General features: G+C 34.1%; 1 protein-coding gene across 1 annotated transcript; it reads left to right on the top strand.

Moving 5' to 3' along the window:
- Positions 1-2,347: 2,347 nt before the first annotated feature.
- On the top strand, positions 2,348-18,977 carry LOC129951352 (zinc finger protein 883). The gene is made up of 2 exons (XM_056063454.1): positions 2,348-2,724; positions 16,877-18,977. Exons 1-2 carry the CDS (start codon positions 2,569-2,571, stop codon positions 18,431-18,433), a joined length of 1,713 nt encoding a protein of 570 aa, XP_055919429.1. The 5' UTR covers positions 2,348-2,568; the 3' UTR covers positions 18,434-18,977.
- Positions 18,978-25,229: the final 6,252 nt, after the last annotated feature.

The raw sequence follows: 25,229 nt of genomic DNA, 5'->3' as shown, positions 1-25,229 counted from the left end.
ATCTGGACAGTGGTCTGCGACAATGCAGACAATGTCCGATTGCCTGAGGTAATTGCATTAATGAAGAAATACAAAGATTATTTGTATTTGGATGCGGCGCATAGTGTGGGAGCGATGGGACCAAATGGTCGCGGCAGTGCTGGCGGTCAAATTGATGAAATAAGTGATTCAGTAGGCCTAAATTATTTACGTTAACCACGAGATCTTAATCTGATTACTTATTAAGTTAAAACGAATAAATAAATAATAATAAATAAAAGAATAAGTTCATTTTATGATTCGTTAAATAAGAATGTCATTTATTTGAAGATCTATTATATTTGTATCATTAAAAATAAATAAGTAAAGTAAAATTAAAAGATGTTTTATTTTCATTGAAAAAAGTTAACATCCATCAAAAATGGCAGTGTTAAAAAACGTTTTTGCAACCGAAAGGAAACCAAAAAAAGGAAAATCGCAGTCGTCTAGTAGCCACAATTTTGATGGGGGTATTTTGTTTTGTGCCAATTTGTAAAAATCCATTTCCAGAAATTTGTATTGACTTATGATATTAAAAAAAAAAATATGATTTTGAATTTCAACAATATATCTACTATTTTCTTTCATAAGCAAAAGAAGAGGACAGATTTAAAACAATTTCTTTTCGTGTATATGAGATAGAAAAAGTGAATAAATGCTTCCTGTGTATTGGTTTATTTCGTTGATTGCTTTTGGAGTTGCTTATGTGCGCGATGTTTGGGCAACTAACGATCAAACTGTTTGGTTTCGAAAAAGTTGCATGTGCGCGCCTAGCCTACTATTAACTAAATAGTTTCTTTGGTATGCATTTTTAAGTGCATTTCAGTCGATTGATTTTTTAAAGTGTGACGAGGTTAGTAGGATACTTTTATAATTAAATTTGCTACTTCAAACGTCAAATATATTTATGTACTGAAAAGCGGTGGTAAATATCATTTGTATCTCATAACAAAGCATATATTTTTTTTTTATTATCAGATTATTATGTACTTCAATCATATCGAAGTGCGTCATCGTTTAAATAATGAAATAAAGCCTAAGCCCTCGTCAAACGGCACAATTAATTCAAATGGAATTTTGCCTCTCACAAATGGGAATGTGAAGAGTAAAACAATGCTGTCGCCGTCGCTGTCGAATGCTATTACCCACACTGCAAATGAAAATGTATACAATAAAGAGTAACATAAACAACACTGCAACGGAAAAGCAGCCACAGGAGCAGCAGTATCAGGAGGAGGAGGATTCTATGATGATCCTAATCGGAGCAAATCTTCATTCGAAGAGGTTCCTCTACACACAGCCTGCCTAACATATCTTGGCTTTTAGCGGTTTATGACATTGGGCTACATCAATCAGTTGATGTGTGCCCCAAAAAAGCGTTTTGGCAACCGAAAGGGGTGAACTCAATTTTGCCTTTGGATTACAGGTTTATTCCGTCTTTTTAATTCAAAGGCACATCTCAGTGCCAATTCGTAAAAATCCATATCCAGACATTTTAATTGACTTTTGAAATCTCTTTCAAAAAACAAAAAATATATTTTATATAATTTTTTGTTCCAACAACGTACATATCTACTCTTTTCTTTCATAAGCAAAAGAATAGGGCAAATTTGAAACTATTATTTTCGAGTATATGAGATAGAAAAAGTGAATTAATGTTTTCTGTGTATTGGTTTATATCGTTGATTACTTTTGGAGTTGCTTATGTGGGCGATGTTTCGGCAACTAACGATCGAACTAGTTGCATGTGCGCGCCTAGCCTAAGTGGTGTGACATTGAAGGTTTAGATTCCGGAAATAAACTGATGCAAATACTTTAGAACTGATAAGCCCTGTATTTTTCTTTGAAACAATGTTTTTTAAACTTACTTCCATAAACCAGAATGTATCTTAAATGGTGAAACGTCTCATTACATCCAAAAATTCACAAAAACAAAATGTCATAAACGTAAAAAAACTTAATTCTTGATTCGTTTTGACATATAGACTGGAAAATGGAACGATAAGTTTAAAAGCTATGATTTGCGATGTAAATCCAGCTTAAAAACTGAAAGAACACTCTTTTCTTTTAATTCCATAAATTTGAATCCGTGATATTCCCCTGAAGATTTTTTTAAAACTTATTCAAATAATATATCCGAATATAGAGTATAGTTCGGCTGCAGCATTGCCTCAGCCTCTGATTGTGTTGGGACAGTAAATAATGATTATTTCTTGTTGTTGTTTTGCAAGTTTATATTTCACGCTCCTGGAATTTTTATTTCCGTATGTCAAAAAGTATTGAATCTGGATCTGGTTTTATCGATGTCCATGTTGCCATGTTGTTTGGGTTTGATATTTTTGCTTCGCCTTTTCGGTGTTTAGTCTATTTGAAGTTTTCTTGTTTCTCATAGTTTAATAAACACTATAAATTGGATTGCCTCCTGTTATTGTAAAAAAAGAAAACAATTCGTGTTGAGTAAACATTCATAATTGTTTTTAATTGCCAAAAAGTCCTTGCATTTTAAATAAAAAGAAAAACATTGGAATACTTGTTAAACCCCTATGAAGTATGGAAGAAATTAATTTGTCCGAGGAGAGTGTACAAACGTTGTGTAGACTCTGTTTAAAGACTGACGATTTTATTGTGGATATATTTCATGGATTGGATGGAAAATCTGATAAAGAGCCATTGCCCAAACGAATCTATGACCTTTACGCAGTAAAAGTAAGTAAATACTTGAGTTTATTAATACGCTTTAAGTATCGCGCCAAGATTTTAGACATAGACATTCTAAAAGAACTATACCTCACCACCAATGCGGTCTTCGTCGTTATTTACATTGATAATTGATTTTCTTTTTATCAACTAAAACGACAAGTTATAAATTTTTTGTTCAAAAGATTACAATTGGTAAGTCTGGACACTGAATTGTTGCTTAGTGTTTTCCTAAAGGACAGTCTTTCCCATTTTAACTTCAACTACCAAAATTTGCTCTCTGCGCATGGTACTGTATCTTCAGTGAATATAATACTTTAGAGGATACGTCTTCAAACAACATAATATAAATTTTCCAGGAGTCCCTTTTAATTAAAGGAAATTTTCAATATTTCTAAGAAATGCTATTTTCGCACAACTTCCAACTGAATGCTCTAATTTCTTAGATTCCCCATGAATAGAACAAGCTTGTTTGTGTACAATTGTCCAATGCTCCATAGTAGATAAAATGCATACCTATTCCTTTTATTTTAGTCATTTTAAACCATGTCGTAAATTAATGATTGAGTTAGGCGGGTAGATGGTGTCTTGGAATGATTATTAGGTTTTTTCGGAAAGATTCACAATACTTTAAATTTTAATAGTTTTTAATATTGTTTAGAATTTCCTTCGAAAATCCTTATTTCAAAAGAGCAGGAACATATATACGTTTTTATAAAATGAGTAGTACCCGTGGCATGATGGTTAGTGCGTTGGACTTTCATGCCAGAGGTTTTGGGTTCGATCCCTGCCTATGCCATCTAAAGTCTTTTCACAGGTACTGCCTCTTGCGAGGAATTGACAAATTCTCCAAGAGTTATCTTCTCATGAAAAAGTGCTTTCTCAAATTAGCCGTTCGGATTCGGCATATAAACTGTAGGTTTCGCACACAGAAATGGTTAAGAGTTGTAAGTCACTAGGCCCTAGTTCTCAACGGACTGTTGCGCCACACAATTTATTTATTTTTATTAAATAGAACAAAATCAAAAGTTGCAATATTTATCTATACTTGTTTTATTCAACTAAGAACTACCTAGTCCATGCGAACTCTAAGATGTGCGGTTGCAAACTTTAAAGTAGGTAGTTTGTTTTAAACACACATTTATCATTTTACACCAATTTTTCTCCTAAGCTTTGTAAGATAAGTGTAAAGGATATTGACTTAAAGATTGCGTGGTTGAATTTACGAACTTATGTGTAAACTTTTTAGAAGATAATAACAGAATTCATGCATAGCACATGGATTTCACAAAATTCTCTTAAGAAAACTAGAATCCTATGGAATATGTATTTGGTGCTGTTAGTTTGTAGTTGGTAATGAAATTTGTTCCAAAAGTATCCAAGTTACCTCTGGTATTCTTGGAGAAAACCATTTGGGTCCTCCAATCTTTCTTATTTATATAAATGATATGTCTAAAACTCTGAAATTCTGCAAATATCCATATAAGGTTTTATGCTGTTATTTCTACTAGTAGTAGTAGTAGAAGTAAAATGTTTTTTATTTCCAACTTAATATCTAGAAGTTAACATTTTCAAATAAGATTTTTAATTTCTTTCAAAGTTAAAAATGCAAAACTTACGACATTGACAAACGTCGTCTGTCGGGTAGTTGAATTTACGTACATATTTTAAAAATTATTAGTTTTAAATCGAAATTTGGAGATAATTTGAAGACATTTTTTTACTGGTTATATTCTTTCACTAGTTAATTTCGGTATGGTAAGGCTACAGTGATAAAATTCACAAGTCCTTCAAAACTGGTGTTGTTTTCTCCATTGAGCACCTGGATTATTTCCGCTTACAAAAAAAATCCCATCCGCCATTGCTACGATTCTTATAAAAGCAGTTGGGTTTAAACTACCAACTAAACAGGAGCGCCAAGTTACTCCTCGTATTCCCCCATGGTTCATCAACCCGGAATCTCTAATATTAACTCTAGCTAGTTAAAAAAAAGTAGATACCAGCAATAGTATCTACCGCCAACTCTACACAGCCATCTCACTCGAATTTAAATGGGATGGATGGAAATTTATATTTACCGATGGTTCTAAGAAAACTGAAAACACATCATTTGCGGTTACATTCGAAAATGGTGCCATTGATTGCATTGTCAACCTGCCTGAATTCGCTTCAGTATTCACTGTGGAAGCATTCGCCATACTACAAGCTACTAAGACTGCGTCGAATTACCGTGGTAAACACATTATATGCTCTGATAGCATATCCGTACTTAACGCCATAAAAAACCCTAACAATAATACTGCACTCATATCAGAAATTAGATACCAACTCACCAAATCACCAAACAATATCAAGTTAATGTGGACCCCTGGACATGTATGAATCCAGGGCAACGAATAAGCTGACAGTGCAGCTAACTTAGCCAATAATGCTCCTGTATATAGCTTTAATATCCACACCAAACAAGATCTGCTAAAAATCATTCAAAAAGAGTCAAAATCCGTCATAACCCACGACTGTAGTCTATATCACCATCATTACAAAAAACTCAACCCTAATAAACTCGCTCCCGCATACCCAACGAACGTTTCCAAACACAAAATCTCTAAATTTGTACGACTTCGACTTGGACACACATCATCCTCTCATCATCAACCTCTTTCCGCTTCTATTAACCAAACTTTCCTAAGGATGGCCACCCTAAATTCCTTTAAACCGGGACATCAGCCAAAGAAGTGCTTGATGTTTTCTTCCTCCATTAAGATGCCCACAGTACATAATGATGATTCGTTCTAGCCGTTTTCATTAAGAATGATTAAATCACATCTTGCCTTAAAAATCCAGATGATCTTGTTCAGTTCGAAACCATCGTTAATGTAGATTTGTCCTATTAAATGATCCAGATGTTTGTAGATGCGCAGATGCCCTTCGTAGGTTTTCTTATTGACCCTCTAATTTGATTTCAACAGCCGCAATAGGTCATTGCCTTTTTGAATCCAATCAATTTGAGAAATAGATCTCTCAACCCAACACAGTCCAAAAGAATATCCAAGATTGTTCAATTCCTTTACCCAGAACAGTTTTTTTTGTATTTTTGTTACCTGATGCGGTAGTCTTGTTGCACTGTATTCGAACATTGTTTTTGATATACATATATCTGAAGTGAAGATCAAGGGTGTAGTAATGTCCGTCCTCCGCCCCAGTTTCCATTGCCAAAGAATAGTTTGGAGTAAAAGTAGTAATTTTAAAATTCGTTTAAAAAAATACCGTTAAAGTTTATCCACTTCTTCGAGCATTCCAAAGCCCCAGATCTGAGCACCGTAGGTTTGAATAGCTCTACAAACCGCCTGAAATAGTTTCCATTTGTTTTTAAGTTGATATTTCTTTTTGCTAGAAAGCATTGCCACGTCGAGTTTATGCTGTTCTTGGCTGCAGTGTTTCTCTTTTCTATGTGCTTTGAAAACAACATCTTTGGTGAAAGTAAGACTCCTAAGTAAGTATAGTTGGAAACAATTCGAATTCTTTCTCCATTTAATGTCCAATTTTCTTGACTAGATAACCTTCCACCATTATCTCGGATTTAGATAGATTTACTTCTAGGCTCCATTAAATGCAGTAACATTCCAGTTGCGTTATCATCTGCTGCAAGACCATGACATCATCAGCCAGAATAACCATATCGTCTGCATAAAGCAACAACCTCATGTTGAACAAGTCAATAAAGAGTCCTCCTCGTAAAGATTCATGCAAATTGTTCATAACAATGCAAAAAGCAACAAAGTGTCTCAAAATATTCAGAGAACTCTTCTCCCGTCCAAACAGCTGATTGTGTGTTGGCTCTATCAAGCTCACAATTTTGTCGGAACTCCTATTGTGTGTAGTTTGTAGATAAACAATTTTCTTGAGATTTTATCAAACGCAGCTTTCAGATCGAAAAAAATGCATCCACCTTCTTCTTTGTGCCAACTTCAGATGAACGATTGATGCCAGATTATAAATGTTATCCACTGTCGAATATTTTTTCCCAAAGCCAGGCTGAAATTTTGTGAGTATATCATTTGCCTCCACCCATGAGAACAACCCCTCGGCTTCTTTTACTTTGCAGTCGTTCACAATCCTATTAACTGCTGCCAGTTGCTCCAAGAAGTCATCTGTTGCATGTATAAAGAATTCATAGGTAATCCTGCCCTCTCCTGGAGCTTTGTTTAGTGTAACTTTTTTTTTTAGAATACTTATAATTTCATATACAGTTATGGGCATATCCAGATCTTGATCCTGAATTAAGTAAAGTGCATAGAAAATCTGATTTGGGTTAAGAAGTGAACTATAATATGTTCTAAACTCAGGAGCTGAAATTCGATGAAAAATTTGATGATCTTGGTTACGTATTTCCTTTGCCAACTTCCTCCTCTCTTTACTGTCTTTCACACTGCTTATTTTGAGGCCAAGCTGATTGTTGTATGTGACCTTACTCCTCTTGCAAATAGTCTTATATTCTTTTTGAGCTCGAAGATAGTTCTCTTTCGCTTCGTGGTTTTCCGTTTTTCCTCATAATTGTACCATTTATTCTTCGGTTTGAATCTTGAGCTTCCGCTCTAATCAATTGTTGAGTTCTTTATTAAATGAGTTAAGTCCTTTAGCTCTATTAGATCCTTCTGAATTTTTAGATTTAAAACTAAAATTATTTTGGTACTCAGTCTTTTTCCGATCATTCCACTGTAATTTAGTTGTTGTGTTGGGTATAGAAATATGCTTTAGGGACAATTTTATGAGCATGTGGTCAGACCATATCTCTTCCTCTACACTAAATCGTTCCACGCACGTCAGTAGTTCTTGCGATACAGTACACATATCATTCACTGAGTTACCCACATTATTCATGAATGTAAAGTTATTTCTACTATAAAATGCTCTTCTAAAGGGAATAAAATAAATTTGAAAATAGATATATGTATTTATGTGTTTCAATGTCATAGGGCATTTATATCAATTAATTCCATTATATTCCCTGGAAAATGTTGATATGATGTTAAAGATCTTGTTGTCATCTTTGATGATAAACTTTCATTTAAACAAAACAAATTTAATCAAAACAATGCCATCTTTATGTAAAAAGAGTCTGGTCTATGTAGTACAATTTTTAAAGTGAAATGTTGTGGTTTTAGTTTTTAGTGTTTTATGTTTTATTCTTTTCGTATTTAAAAACGTTTTATTTTTAAGTTAATGTAAGTCCCTCAGTTTCTCTGATAACAAATCCACAAGAATGATTGATAGTGCAAGGACCGGACTGGTCGAAATGTTTTTTCTGTGAGTCTGCAAACATGGCTAAAATTGGTTGTTTTCATAAACGTCGGCATAACAAAAACTTTGCTAAACATTTTCATAAAGTCAGATTCGCAATGGAATAGTAACAGATGAATTGCTGTTGATATGTTCATAAGCCTAACATATATGTGTAATCAGCGTCGGTCATATTGTGCATCCAACTTTTGTTGTTTGGATTGCAGAAAGGGTGATTTTTTAGCTATTATCTTTTTGGCAACACTGGTTCAAGCAGCTGACGCACGTTTCGTGTTTTGTTTCATTTTCAAGCATCTTCAGTTTGGTCTATAATTTAACCATGAATCGTCTTACAAACGAACAACGCTAGCAAATAATTTAATTTTATTATCAAAATGCGTGCTCTGTTAAGAAATTTCATTGCGTCCTTCTTAAATTTAATTATGTTCAGAGACGAAGCTCCTTTTTGGCTCAATGGGTACGTAAATAAGCAGAATTGTCGGTTTTGGAGTGAATATCAGCCAGATGCATTACAAGCTCCCAATGCATCCAGAAAAAGTCACTGTTAGGTGCGGTTTATGGGCAGTTGGCATCATTGGACCGTATTTCTTGAAAAATGATGCGAATCGTAACGTAACTATGAATGATGAGCGCTACCGTGAGATATCCAACCTGTTTTTTTGCCCAAAATGCAAGAGCTTGACTTGCATGACATGTAATTTCAACAAGACGGTGCCACATGCTAAACAGCACGCGCAACAATAGACTTATTGAGAGTCGAGTTCAGTGAACATCTTATTTCACGTTCGGGACCGGTCAATTGGCCGTGCGATTCAACGCCTTTAAAATATTTTTTGTGGGGCTATGTTAAAGCTCAAGTCTGTAGAGACAGGCCCGCTTCAATTGACGCATTGGAAGGCAACATTGAAGCATTTATTCGTGAGATAACGGCCGAAATGTTGGAAAGAGTATATCTAGAAGTCAAATATAAATTGAGAATAGTTTAAGTTTTTTTTTGTAATTAAATGTAGGTTTGTTTTGATTAAAGAAGAAGCTGCAAGGTAGAATGTGCCTAAAAAACTCTTAATAGAAAAAGAAATATCAAAGAAAAAGTTAATTTAAAAAACAGAAATGCATTGTTCTTTGAATTTAAGAAAGTTGATCTTCACTCTTCTTTTGGTATCTTCCACACCAAACAAGTAAAAACGTTTTCGGTGTCCATTTCAAATTTTTGTCGGAAGTTTATGAACATTAAGTGACTATTTTGTACAAAGAATCCTGCACTCGTTCTGCAGAGTTGGATTGTTCACTAATGCAACAAAGCAGAAAGACGCTTGTTCAACTCCGATTTTCAACGTTTATGAAAACACCCCTAATCATGATAAAGAGTCGTGTTCACCATAAAAATTGTTCAAGAAATTGTAGAAAATTTTAATAATTTGTAAAATGCATTTATGGCAAAATATTGCGCTATTGCTTATAATGTTAATATTATAAGAATTCCAATTTTGAATGCATACAGTGACATCAACGACTAATCGAACACGCGGTGCATTTTTTCCAAGAAAATGTATGGAAAGTGTAAAACTTTATAACCATTTAAATACCTTTTTATTTTAAATATGCCAACATTACAATTTAGGCCATTAAACAGCAAACTATTATTAAAAGCAAAGCAACTCTACAATTTACCTTACTTATTTAAGGTGGTGCACAGTGCGGGCGGACCTGGGCCTCAACCAACATGCGTCTCCAGCCAGCTCGGTCCGTAGCTAGCCGTCTCCAATTTCGCACGCCAAGTTGGTTGAGGTCTTCACGCACCTGCGTGTGCCACCTGAGTCACGGTCTTCCTCTACTGCGCTGTCCCTTGGGATTGGATTCGAAAACCTTCCGGGCCGGAGCGTTGATATCCATTCGCTCAATATGACCTAGCCATCTAAGCCGTTAGACTTTAATTCTGTTAACTAGGTCAGTGTCGCTGTACAGCCCTTACAATTCGTCGTTATATCTTTTCCTCCGTTCTCCATCTATGCATACGGGACCAAAAATCACCCGAAGAATTTTTCTCTCGAAGCATCTCATCTTTCTTTGACAGGGTGCAGGCCTCAGCGCCATAAAGGAGAACCGGGATGATGAATGTCTTATAGATGGTGATTTTAGATGCTCGAGAGAAGACTTAACTACTCAATTGTCTTCTAAGTCCAAAGAAGCAGCGATTTGCAAGAGTAATTCTTCGTTTGATTTCATCGCTGGTGTTGTTGTTTGCGTTTTTAGCGGTGGCAAGGTCGACAAAGTCCTTAACTACCCCGAAGTTATAGCTTTCCATGGTGATGTTTTGTCCCAGACGTCGTTGTTCAATGTCCCTTTTTGATGACAGCATATAATACTTATGCAATTTAACAGCTCACACATAATAGGACACTTAATATTTAGTATTTAGTTGCGTTAGTTTTCGATTTAATGGCTTCGGGCCTCAATGTTTCTAAAGTTTTTTGAGCAGTTTATCCCATGTATGCTTAACTGCATTCAGGTCCTTATGGCAGTTGTCCAATAACCACAATCTTGTTGTACAAGATGTGTGCTTTGGGTAGTTGTCCTGGTACAAGATGAACTTATCTTATTTTCTGAGCTCAAAGATATTGGACCCCAAATGTTGTTCTAAAATATAGAAGCAAGCCATTTGATACATTTCACCTTCAACGAAATGTTAGTTCCGAACACCAGACCAAGTTTATGAGAAAATTTATTATTATTATTATTATTATTTATTACAATATAAATAAATTTACATTATAATACAGATTTACAAAGCGCTAGCTACCATGACTTGCGGCTTGAAATATTATAAATATTAGAGTTTATAAAAATAGGAGTATAAGTATAATGTATGGGGCTGCCGGAGATCCGCGGCTCGCTCAAACATCATGACCGCGAGTCCCCGACAGCCCCTCACATTTATAAATATGAAAAATTGCTATATAACAGATTCAATTTTAAGTAAAGTTAATATTTTATATACATTTTTTATGTTTTCAAAAGTGGTTTTTGATAAGAGATCAGTTAAGTTTGTATTGAAAAGACGTTTACACAGTTCGTTTACTTTATAACAGTTAGAGATAAGATGTTTGATTGTTAGGATATGACTGGATTGACATAGGTGGCAGGTTGGAGGATCTCCTTTTTTTAATAGGTGTGTGTGTTAACTGAGTGTGGCCCAGCCGAAGGCGGATGAAACATTTGTTCATTGCGGTAGATGTTTCAGTTGGAATCGTGATTGGTTCGCCTTTTGGGTTGATGATCGAATAGTGGTGGTTGTAACTGTTCCATTGTTCTTTCCTTTTGTTTTCGTAGAAATTATTAATTACTTTCAGTAAGTCTCTTTTGGAAGGCGCAAGTTCGCATATATTTGTTTGCATTGCAGCATTTTTGGCTGCACTGTCAGCTAAATCGTTTCCTTTGATACCGGAGTGCCCAGGTATCCATAGGAGTTTAAGTTTTTTTTTGTTTTTGAAAATATTGTCACGTATTTTGGTGATAACGGGTGACTGGTTTTTAACGTTTCCGATAGCATTCAAAGTGGAAAGGCTGTCCGAGCATATTACTACGTCCTTAGTTTTAGTAATTGCAAATTCTGTAGCTTTTAATATAGCATGCGCTTCTGAAGAGAATACTGAAAAGTAATTTGGAAGTCTGATATTGTATAAAACGTCTCCTGTCTCCGATACAATTGCTACTCCTGTACCATTTTCGGATTTGGAACCATCTGTGTACAAGATATCCCATGCGTTTTTTATATATTCTTGTATTTTTCCATGGAATAGTTGTGAGTAGGTTTCTTTGTTTGTGGTATCCTTTTTAAAAGTTGAGAGTTTGGTGTCTATTATATTTGTTGGTATCTGCCATGGAGGGTTGTTGCTTAGAGTCAGTTTATTAATTGTTGGCCGAATACCGATGTTTCTAACAGTATCAAGGGCGATATATAAGGTGGATGGGTGTTTAGGTGTCTTTGTTCGCAGTAAAATTTTTTTGGCGTCTTCGAGAATCGGTGATTTGAAAGACTCGCAAATTTTTGGTGTGATTCGAGAAGTTAGAAGGTCTCGGCGATGTTCGATGGACGGAAGGCCAGATTCAGTGAGGATATTTTTTATTGGTGAAGTAGCAAAGGCTTTTAAGCTGCTTCTGATTGCTGAGTGGTAGGAAGGTTTGATGATTTGTAGTGTAGATTTTGGGCATTTTCCATAGATAGTCAAACCGTAGTCAATCTTGGATAGTATGATGTTTCTTGTAATTTGAATAAGTGAGTTGGGGTGAACAAAGCTATTTTTTGAAGAAAGAAATCTTATTATATTTAATCTGGTAGCTAGCTTTTTTTTAAGTATAACACAATGATTCTTAAAATTATAATTTTTATCAAAAATTATACCTAAAATATTTAAGATGTTTACATTTGGAATTTCGTAATTTACAAAATTAATGTTTAGAGTGTTATAGTTTCTCTTTTTACAGATATGTAAGTGCTTACTCTTAGTAGGTGAGATAATGGACCCTGAAAGGGAGCACCACTCATTTAGCTCTAAAATTATATTTTCAAAAAGTTGCTTAGTGCGATTAATTTCGTTACATTTCGATAGAAGGATTAAATCATCAGCGTATAAGATGTGGTTGACTTTATTATATTTTAATATAATTTCGCTGATATCGTTATAAGCTATAATGAACAGAGTCACCGAAAGGGGTGAGCCTTGAGGGATACCGTTTGCTAAATTATATACAGTGGAGTAATGATTATTCGATTTGATTCTAAATTTTCTGTTACATAAAAATGATTTTATATATGAGAACATTTTGGGACCGATCTTCCACTGCATAAGTTTATTTAGGATGATATGGTTGCCGATCCTGTCAAATGCCTTTTCAAAGTCAAGTGACAAGACAGACACATGATTTTTGCATGAGAGAGCTGAGCTTATGTATTCGTCTAAGTGAAGTAGGGAGTCCATAGTGCTACGTCCGTGTTTAAAAGCAACCTGGTTTGGGCAAATGTAGTTATTCTTTTCTATATACCAAAGTAGACGTTTAGATATAATTTTTTCTAATAGCTTGCTAGTACATGACAGCAAGGAAATTGGTCTGTATCCCGAGGGATCCGTCAAACTTTTTGTCGGTTTGGGGATAGGAATCACACTTGCGACTTTCCATACCTGTGGTATTATACCTTGTTCAAAAATGTTATTGTATAAGTTTAAGATTCTTTGTTTTAGTAGAAAAGGGGTATTTTTCAGCATCGGGTATGAAATCCTATCAAATCCTGGAGTTTTGCCTTCAAGGGAATTTAAGCAGCTTTCTAATTCTAGAAAGCTGATTTCTTTTTCAATATACTTTGCTGATAAACTTAGGTTTTCTGCTTGCAGTTCTCTGTTTGCTATGAGTCGTTTGGAGTCGAGGAAAGTCGAAGAGAAGTTAGAGTCATTAGCGTAATTAGACCAAGACATACCAAATTGTTCACATATATCTAATGGGTTGGTAAGTATGCCAGATTCCGTAATTAACATATTTATTCTAAGAGGGGTGTGGTTACCTGTAAGGGATTTTATGTCTGCCCACATTTTTTTACTTGTCGAGTTTGGGTTAATATTGGATGTGAATTTCTGGAAACTTAGTTTTTTGGCTATTTTTGCTTCTCTGCGAAAGACGGCATTTGCTTTGCGGTATTTCACGAGGTTAGTGTCGGAAGGATGTTTTTTGAAAATTTTAAAAAGAATCTGTTTATTATTTCGTAAAGTAGAGAGTTCGGTGCTCCACCACGGAGCTATCGATTTACGTGCAGTGTTTTTTGTTTGGGGTATAGCTATGTTGGCCGCTGATCGCAGTGTTTTTGTGATAAAAGCTGTTTCTTTATTTATATTTGAAGATAGTGGTTTTTTTTTAACTAATAAATCTATTTCTTTTTGATATAAATCCCAGTTTGCTCGGTCCGTTTGAAATTTATAAGACGTTTTTTTAAGAGCAGACTTATATCCTAGATCTAAATATGTCAGTATTGGAAGATGGTCGCTCCCATGTAGATCGTCGAAAATTTCCCATGATGCATATGGTAATAATTGTGGAGATATGGCTGTCACGTCTACGTGTGTCCACGTTTTATGGGTCGAAAAGTGCGTTGGACTGCCGTCATTTAATATAGCAAGGTTGGTGGTTGAGAGAAAGTTCTCAAATTCATTACCTCTGGAATTATTAGCGGGAGAGCCCCATAAAGTGTTCCAGGAATTGACGTCCCCTGTCAATAAGATTGGAGTTTGGATGTTGCTTATAATATTTATTAATTCTGTGGAAGTAAATGTTTGGGATGGGGGAATGTACAGCGAGAGGATGGTGATCTTGATTTTAAGAAAAATTTCTATAGCAATTACTGAAATATTGGAGTTAATGGTTAAAAGGCTATGGGGGATACAACTATGTACAGCAATCCGGTGCCTTGTTTTGATGTGGTGTTAGTTTCTAAGTTATGGAAGTAAGCCTTATACTGTTTTGGGGGGTGAGGGGAAAAATTAGCTTGAAGGTGGGTTTCTTGTAGAGTTATTATTGAAGGGTTATAGTCATGTATTAATAATTGGAGCTCATGCCAATTATTAAAATAACCATTAAGGTTCCATTGTAGAACCTTTAACATAGATTGAGTGTTATTAGGCTTTTGTACAGTATAAGCTGAGTTATAATGTTGAAAGCCAGAGTTGGAGTTATAGTTTTTTGTGTGAGGGTTTTTGCGACTCCGCTGATCAGGACCTGAAGCAACCGGGACTCCTGAGGTTCCCGGTTGTCTCAGTCCCCGGTCAGCAGAGTCGTGTTTGTTAGTGCATATTGTTGTGTTAAATTCTTTCATCATCGGAATCTTTTTCAGAGGGTTTAATGTAGTAGTTATTATTTTTTACAAGTGATTGTGTAACGTTAGATATAGGTGAATTGAGATTATTTGTTGATGTTTGTATTGTTTGACGGATTGGTATAGATGGGGATTTTAAAGTGTCTATTGAGTTGTGTTGTGCTTTAGGTGAATCGGTAGGTTGGGAGGATTGAGAGTTGTTTGGAATAGGTAAGGAAGATTGAGTATTTATAGAGGTAGATGCTAAGATGTTTTTTTGTACATGCTGTACTTTTTCTGAAATTGAGTTATTTTGTAAAAGTGTGGTAGCTGTATTGTTTGGCGTTGCGTAATTTTTTGGGGGTTGATTTGCAACTTGCGTTGCAGGTCTAAAGTCGTTTGTTGCTGGTGTTTCTTTCGTTTGAGATGGGTTATTTTCGACCGTCGCAAAAGCTTGGTCGAAAGGTAAATCTGGGTTTAAGTCTTTGTAAATTTGTTTTGCTTCGTACATGGTACACTTTCTGGTGGTTTTTATTTTCAGAATTTCTTTAGATCTTAAAAAACTTTTGCAGGATTTGGAGGAGGCTGGGTGTTCCCCAGAACAATTTGCACAAAAAGTGCGAGTGCATGTGTGAGGAGAATTTGGTGGAAGGTTGCAGTTTACGCAGGTAGGGTTATTTGTGCATCTTTTTGCTGTATGGCCCAGCAGTTGGCAATTTTTGCAACGCATGGGGTTGGGGAAATACTCTGATACAATGCATTTATACCAGCCTATATTTACAGTGGATGGTGGGCGAAAAACGTCAAAGGTGAAGAGGATGACTCCGGTTGGGGTTGGTTTACCTTCAGAATTGTTTTTTGTAAATTTGTAAACACTTGTGACGCCCTGTGACTTCATTTCCTTAGTGATTTCATCTTCTGGGACGGTTGCGAGGTATGGCGCGTATACAGTACCTTTAGAAGAGTTCAGATTTGTATGAAGTGTCACTTTTATTGGGCAAAGGTTTGCTAGAGTTTTTTTTGAGAGGAATATGTCAGCAATCTTTTGCGATTTGACTAGGATGAGAAGATTTCCATCGCGTAGCTGAGTTATATGCTCATAACTAGTGCTGATACCATCTATTGCTTTTTTTAACAAAAAAACACTGAAGGACGATAGTTTTATATTATTGTCTTCAGGTGAGACCACTATAAATTTAGGGTTAGCACTATTTGATAAGGTTGGGATTGAAGTATTAAGGTCTAGATTTGTATAGTTGGATTTTCTTTTTTTCTTTGGGGTGTATTCGGGATACGCATCTATTTCTAGAGGCGTAAACCGATTACCTGATAGAACACGTGGCCCTTGGGCCATTATTGAATACTTCTTATCTCTTATTAGTATGTGATTTGCACTTTCTAACAGGAGAGACAGAGAAAATTATATTTTAGAAAAAGCTATTGAAATAGCAGGGTAAGTACACACGAATACAAGCGAGAGGCACACCAGGGAAAGAAAGCGATGTTGTCGGCTTGGAGGTTAGTCGGTGACTGTTATGAGAAAATTTGCTTTTTGCTATGTTTACATTTTCCATCTGAGCGTTTAAGGTCATTGTCATATAACAATGTAAAATATGTAGTTCTACCTTATTCCAAGAAGACGTATCCGTTATATGTTCATTAGCAAATTTAAGTCTTTTATTTCTTTTTTGTTACTGATGTATGTATAATGATTTACACACGGTTGCGTGGCGATGTCGGTTATTACTTAAATAATTCTTCTTCTGATGGTTTCGTTGCTGAAGATAAGAAAAATATGTTTGCAAAACAAAAACTTGGCGAAGAAACAAGTGAGCATCGTTTACAGTATTTGGTATCTACCTAAAAGTGTTTTTCGATACAAAACTGTAGTCTTAAGTTATTGAAAGATGGTAATAGCGTATTCAGTTTTGAGTCAAATTTGATGTACTTTAACCGCTTGTTTAAAATAAATCCAAACAAGAATTTAAATTACGACTAACATTCTTTTTATTCGTTTTTCAGGTTGAAGAAAGTGATGGGCTGCCAAAAAACATTTGTCATCGGTGTTTATATCTTACTGAATCCTTCACTTCCTTTCGATTAAATGTAAAGCAATGCGAAGAACAATTAAAAGCTTATTCAGAATCTATGAAGGCCATAGCAAGTGAGGCACAAAATGACATGCTGATTAAACAAGAAACCCTTGATAACCGTTACGAAGGGTTAAATGGGTTTCATGGCTTTGTGCCAGATAAGAACTGTGAAATAACCGTTGTCGACCCGAACCAAGAATGTGAAAGTTCTGATGATTGTTTTTCAATGGAAGATTCCGACACTGATTTTCCCAGTCCTGCAAAGAAAACCATAAACGGATTAGTTTCAAAACCAGAAACTGCAAATGAAATTCCATCGAAAACTGAAAATGTGCCGCTGGCAGCCGCTCCACAAAATTATAGCGATATCGCAAATGAACCGAAAAACACTTTTCTTTGTCAGTATTGTGATATGGCGTTTACCACTCAAATGAACTGCGATGAACATGAATCACGTCATGATGCAGCAAATCCATTCATATGTAATTTCTGCCCATTCAGAACTGTGAATAGACAAGTTCTCATCCATCACATAAAAGAGTCTCATGATAATGAACGCCCATTTGTTTGTACGTTATGCAACAAAGGTTTTTGTCGTCGGTCGGACCTGAAAAAACATACAATTGTTCACACCGGAGTGCGACCATATTCTTGTCCAGTCTGCTCTAAAAGCTTTTCTCGCAATACAAATCTTACGAAGCACATGCGAATCCATAGTGGCATTAAACCACACGTATGTCAAAAGTGTCCCAGATCATTCACAACATATGCAGACCTCATTCGTCATCAGAGGGCTCATACAGAAATAAAACCGCATAAATGCACGAAATGCACCGCATCGTTCACAAGAAAAGATAAACTACAAAAGCATTATATTTCCCATTTGCGAAAGGAATCTGAATCGGGTCTTTATGACAAGGAACGTCTTAAGCCACCACAAGAAACCGATTCAAGCCAAATAATAGACAAGAGCCAGAAAAACCCACCCTTGGGTGTTGTAGATAATCAACCTCCTATGATGCCAATAAATAATTTCGGAAATAGTTTGTTAGCTGCTCAACTACAAAAACCACAGGCCAAAATGCAAATTCGAACAGGAACGAATCCATTTGAGGTTAAAACCAACGTAAAAGTACACATTTGCAACATATGTTCGAGAACTTTTACAAGAAAGAGAGAATTTCAACGCCATCAAGCCCTTCATTTGGATTGCTTGTATAAATGCAAGCAATGCGACAAGAACTTCAATCGAAGAGATAAACTTATACGCCATGAGAAAATCTTTCATGCACCACAGTATAACTGTAATCTGTGCAACATGAGTTACACCAAATTGGAAGCACTACAGATGCATGTAAAAGTTCACGATTTGCACAACAATTTTTCATCGCAAGCTGAAGGCGGTGCTCCACCTCATTTTAATAATTATCCAAAACCAACTCCAATGGCTCTAGGTTTCTATAGTGAAATAAAACCAGAAGAATGAACTTCTTTTTTTTATATATATATAATTATATATTATCGATAGGCTGTAGATAAATATTTAATATTTTAGTATAAGAATTTATTTTAAACACAATTTAGATGTGTTGATATTTCCAGGAAACTAATAAATCAGAATACATTTAAAAATTGTCGCTTTTTTCGTTGTTTTATTACTAAAATCTTATACTTGTATCACAAAAAGTGTGATGTTAAAATTTGTGTAACCTTGCAATTAAATACAAAAAAGCCCACGAAATAGGAAAACAAAATATTTAAATTAAAGTATCCTACGTGGTTCTTATGTTATTCATAGGTTTCAAAAAAGGTCGGCAAGGCATTCCGGAAATGTTTGAACGAAACATGAACGCTTTTTATTATTTTATTTGTATAATCTTAACTAAACGAGCATTAACATTACGGAATTTAACATTCTTTGTTGTATTTTTGTTTCGAATATTTTTTTAATTGAATTTAAAAGTTATAACATCTAAAAAAAATATCTGTACATATGTCGCCCTCGAGCTTGGCAAAGTAGCAATGTACTTGCCGAATGATTGAATACGAGCTTGTGACCACTTAAATTAATAAACATAACTAATCTACTGAGAAGGATTTTACCATTTATTTGTTTTTAAATAAAAAGCTTAAGTATCTTAAAAATTAAATGGCAAAGGCAAGGATTATCATGAAATCAAAAGGAATTCGTGAACAAGGAGCATAACTATTATAAGCCTAAAATGTATTTAAAGTATGTATTAGATTGGTTCTTATTTCCAATTTCTTATAACCGCACTTTTATTCTGAGGCATGAATACTCTTATGCGTTTTCAGAATTTTAAATTCCAGAATCAAATTAATTGACACTTATTTTATTTACATTAAATGCAAAATCGAATTGACAGTTTTTTTACAAAAAATAAAAACCTAAAAAAAAATTTATAAAAGTTGGTAAAAATTGATTTTCGACTCAAATATCTTTTCAAAACTTTGAGATATTGGCTTTAATTTACTTTTATCTTTCAAAACATCTTGTTGTCAACATTCAGTTAAAGTTTGAAAAAAATCGAATTGACAGTTTTTTTACAAAAAATAAAAACCTAAAAAAAAAAATTTATAAAAGTGGGTAAAAATTGATTTTCGACTCAAATATCTTTTCAAAACTTTGAGATATTGGCTTTAATTTACTTTTATCTTTCAAAACATCTTGTTGTCAACATTCAGTTAAAGTTTGAAAAAAATCGAATTGACAGTTTTTTTACAAAAAATAAAAACCTAACAAAAATTTATAAAAGTTGGTAAAAATTGATTTTCGACTCAAATATCTTTTCAAAACTTTGAGATATTGGCTTTAATTTACTTTTATCTTTCAAAACATCTTGTTCTCAACATTCAGTTAAAGTTTGAAAAAAATCAAATTGAGTTTTTTTACAAAAAATAAAAACCAAAAAAAAAAAAAAATGTATAAAAGTTGGTAAAAATTGATTTTCGACTCAAATATCTTTTAAAAAATTTTAAATATTGGCTTCAAAGTAATTTTATCTCATAAGAAATATTGTTTTGAACATTTGGTAAAATTTTTAAAATATCGAATTGACAGTTTTTTTTACAAAAAATAAAACTCTAAAAAAAAAACAATACTAAAACTTGGTAAAAATTTACTTTCGACTCAAATAGCTTTTCAAAACTTAAAAATATTGGCTCGAAACTTATTTTATTTCACAGAAAATATTGTTTTCCATATTCAGTAATTTTTATATAAAAATCCAACAGTCCGTTTTTTTCATAAAAAATAAAATCTACAAAAAATAGTACTCAAATTTGGTAAAAATTGATACGAGTGCATATAGACACACTTTAAAGCAAGACAAATCGACAGACGGGATGGGAAGTTATCAGTGTGGGTCGCATCCCAGCGAATCTGTGATAAATTTGTGGAATTCATGTTTCATGTAGCCAAAAAAATTCTCCTTTTTCCAACAAATTTCCGAAAAGTACCCACATTTCTAGAGTTTACACTAGTATAGCCCCTAAAAAGGTTAATTTGCGATGTTGTTTGTTTCTGTAAATATTAAGCTGTGTGAAAACCAGTATAAAATCTGCAAATCTCTTACAACGCGTTGGTAAATATTTAGAAAAGCTGTCTGATTTGCAAGAGATTGGCAGATTGTTAGGTCTGACAACATTGTGAACTATATCATTTCAATTAATGCAGTTAATAGTGAGTTTGTTTAGTTCAACTTTGAATTGCTAATAGTTTTCGAGAGGTTTTATATAAAACTTGTGGTTTACCAAAAATGTATGGCAAAACTTTAGTTTTGGATGTTGGTTTTCAGCGAAAACCGGGTTTTGGACTTGGTGTGAAAAGCCTATATATATGTATAAGCAAAGTTGTTAATTTATTATTTAAATATCGGGGCGTTTGAAATACACTTCAGAAAAGTATCATAAAGAACTTTACTATCGAACAATAATTTTTGTTAATTGAAGAAATTTTGCTTCTAACTGACGGAAAAATACATAATGTACATATTGTAGACATTTTGACAGAATTTTGATTCTGAGAAGTAATGATTATATAAAAATCTTTGTGTATTAAAGTAAATCCAATTTATACATATTTCTGTATTTTTAGAAATTTAACTAATAACTCTCATCAAAATTTTGTCAATTTAACTTTCAAATGAATGAGAATAAAGTTTTTAGAAATCAATTTCTTATTTATTCTTTGTCGCATAATTCAAAATGAAATAAAAAAAAAAACAAAGATAGTTTGACTTCTGAGTAAGAAATTTTGTAATCTTCTTCTTTTGTGATCTTCCACTCGATCAAAATTACTACTTACTATGATTCTGAATACAATATTCATAATTATTAATAAGCATTATAGTCAAACTCACAGTGTGAAATTTATTTATTTTAATTTTATGATGGATTAAAATTAACAATAAAGCTAGGGTCATTTATGGTTTAATTGAAAACTTAACGGCTTAGTTAGGAAGTCGTTAAAACTAAAATAAGTTATAATTACATAAAACTCAAATGCTTTTTATTAAATGTACATTTTTAGAATTTTTATATCAGTTAAAATGGTAAAATTTACAATGATATTTTGTTTTTATTTTATTTAATAAAAACAAAAAATAGAAAAGAACCTTAACAGAAAACATTAATAAGAATATTCTTATGCAAAACAATGTTTTGAATGCTTTTTTAAAATTTAAATACAATTATATATAGAAAATATTACATATTTTCAACTTATTTTGATAGAGAATTTTGTACATTTAGGAATACGGTTTTGGCAGTCATATTACTCTATTGGCGTTGAAACCTTATAGTACAGTTAGGTTTTCTTTTTCATTGATAAGGTTTGCCTGATTTTCGGGATAAACTAAATACGTTCTCATCTCATCGCCATTAATATTATATGTAGTGTCAATTTCTATTCAACTTTTTTCCAAATGACGGAACTATTTTCAAATATTTTCTTACGTAACAATTGGTCTAGCCTTACAAAATGTTTCAAACGCTTGGCTCTACCGATTAAAAGAATTAAAGTACCATTTTTTTGCAATGATGTTATTCTTTGGTCACCTTAATCTATTTGTTGAATAAGTGCCATTTAATAGCCAATTTGGGCCTTTGCGTTCCTCATCTTGAACTGATGAAAAGGACCCTTTTGCTTAAGCCCATTCAAAATATTTCTATTAGTCCCTTCACAGGGCCAAATTTAGAGGTTCAGAGCCGCGGTAAATAAAGGAGCGGAGGCCCCCTCGCCCCAAATTATTTTCAAAATAAAGTGAACCATTTTTTTTACTCGAGTTTTTCGATAAATAATTTCTTGTGAAACCAAGTAGAACAAACACATATAAATCTAAACGGGAAAAAGAATTATCTTGAATTAAATTTTAGAGTTAACAAACGGAACCTTTCCTTTAGTATTGAACAAACACATATAAATCTAAACGGGAAAAAGAATTATCTTGAATTAAATTTTAGAGTTAACAAACGGAACCTTTCGAGCTTTCTTCGCCGAAAAATCGTTAAGGATTTTGTTAAATCCAGTTCTCGGAGTAAATCGCTTTCAATGCTCAGAAGAGAGCTTGGATACACGGTTTGTCTCATCTTGCCTATTTTTTTATAATTTTCATTTTTGAAAATGAGCACACTCCAATGCAATTTAGATTTTCGAGAATTTGGTAGTAAAATAGTTCCGGCAATTGATCTGTTCCATAGTCCTTTTCCTTTTTGTATGAGTCAATCAAAGACACAAATTGAATAAACTCATTACCAAGACTAGGCTCCAAATCATCCTCATTACGAAGATTAGGATCTAAATAATCCGGATACACTTTCACCAATGCCTCTGCTGCAGCGTGCAAATTTTCAGAATCCATCTTCTAAATGTGATTCGGGAATCCAAATCTGGAACGTACAGCTTCATAGGCATATATAATAGCTGGTCAATCACTAGGATACTTTGTATTTGTCCTTGGGTGACAGATTTGTGCCTTGTGCTTTTAGTTTGGATTCCACGAATCAATTTCAATGATTCTAGTGCACGCATTGCAGATTCAAGAACCATTTACGGGTCTTGTAGCGTTGAATCGCTCCTAGATATCGTTCCAAAATATTGTAAACAAAGCGCTTTCGATACCACTCATCTTCTGTAGAAGGTGCGTTGCTTCATTCCTCACGATGTCTTATGGATCTTTATTGGAAGATATGCTGGTTAGAGCTTCTTCGATTTCCGAATAGAAGACCAACAAGTGTCGCTGAGCTTTTTCAAGACTAAAAATTGGCCGCTTTTCTTCTCCGATTTTTTCTCAATCAGAATTCGGTGCCACTCTGTACTAGCTGTGAAAAACGTGTACGAATTCTGCACGAAATCAAAGAATTGAACAGCCGATGGACAAGAGTTAGCAGCTGCCTTTACCACTAAATTTAGAGAATGACCACAACAAGGTACGAACGCCGATAAATGATTTTTCCCTAAATGAGAGCCTGCATCCTCTTGTATTTGCCACTCGTATTTGCAGAATTGTCATATGATTTTGATATTTCACTGATTGCCTGATTGGAGTGAACAAATATAGATCAATGATTTATGTTATTAAAGATAAATATAATTAAATAATCATGTATATACAAATTACTGTAGGCTGTAGGTAAAGATAAAAGACAAACAAAAAATACATATCGAAGGAAAAGATATTTACTAGTGTTTACTACTCGTAGTTGGAGTTTGAAACAAACATTTTCCGAAGTCTCTATTGTGGGGGTCCTCCGTTTGTGGAGGTCTTGTGGCTTCCGCCCCGGTTGGCCTCCCCTAAATCCGACCCTGTCCGTTCATGTAATGTAGGTATGGGTAAACCAAACTGCCTATTTGTTGCTTGAAATCTCAAATAGTTCTCAAGAACACTTTTTTAGATATTTTCTAACGAGGCCTTAAACATACAAATATTGAATATTTTTTTAACTTTTTAGATAAAAACGTTGGTTTTTTTCTTATAAAAATTAGATTTGAGGAAAAAAACTTTCAAAGATATGTAATACCTCAATTTTCATACAATACCCGCAGTTTTTCCCAACATCACTTGAAATTGTTTTCTACAAAACTCGTAAGCGATCGAACTCTTTAAGATTTCAACACAGACAATCGTTCATAAAAATGTTGACATTACTTGTACCAAGTGAAATTTTATCAAGGTTAAAGGTGATAACACTTTTGAATTTTCGCATTTATTTTACCAATAGAAAACTCCATACATGAAATATATGTTACAATGGTCGAAAAGGTTTTCTTTCTGGCAATAAAATTGCTTTAATTCAAATCCGACTTCAACATTAATGTATCACGCCATGTTTTTGAGATATCGCTTTTGAGGCTATCTAAATTTATGAGGTACTTTTTTCAATAAAACCCGTGATGACTTTTCCAAATCTTTAATCCTTTACTTCAATATTCAGTTAAAATATTTATATTATTTCACATAATATTCGAAAATCTTCAAAAGTTGTTAGATTTCACATTTCACGCTAAGACATTTATGCTAAAACAGTTTTCAACACAAAAAGGTTGAAAAATATCCTGAAAGTAAGTTTTGTTCTAGTAACGAATCTATTATCTATTAACAATCCTTTTATATCAAGTTTTTGAAATAAACTACAAAGTATATAAATAATGTTGATAACTATTTTTAAAATTTTAGCAAATAGTTTAGGTTAGGTTAGGTTATAGTGGCTGTCCAAGATGGAAACGGACACACTTAGGCCAGTTTAATGGCCCATTGTGATACCACATGAATCTTGAGGCTTCCTCCTAAGCTCAATGGAACCAGTTAGAGTCCCTTACGAAACGTGAGAGGCTGATTATACTGATATGATTTAGGTCGTTTAGATCGTTAAAGAAGAATTCTCCTAGGTAATTCTTGCGTTTTCGAGCTAGAGCAGAGCATGTGCAGAGAAGATGAAGAACCGTTTCTTCCTCTTCCTCGTCCATACAGCTTCTGCAAAAGTCATTTGAGAATACGCCTAGTCTCGTGGCGTGCTTTCCTATTAGACAGTGTCCGGTTATGACACCTATTATCGAGCTTATATCCGATCTGCTTAGAGAGAGCAAGGATCTTGAACGTTTTAAATCCAGTGTTGGCCAGATGTTTTTTGTGGCTTGACACGTGGTGATGTTGTTCCACCTGGTGCCTGCCCTCCTCGCAGCGTCTTGCATTAGTAGCAGTTTACAAGTAGCGATTGGTATGCCAGTACTTGCCAAACGTGGTAGGCTGGGCTGTACTGTA

The sequence above is a fragment of the Eupeodes corollae genome, chromosome 3 (genome assembly GCF_945859685.1).
Source record: "Eupeodes corollae chromosome 3, idEupCoro1.1, whole genome shotgun sequence".
NCBI lineage: Eukaryota > Metazoa > Arthropoda > Insecta > Diptera > Syrphidae > Eupeodes > Eupeodes corollae.
Note: the sequence above shows the minus strand (reverse complement) of the source record. Positions and strands in the feature narration are given on the sequence as shown.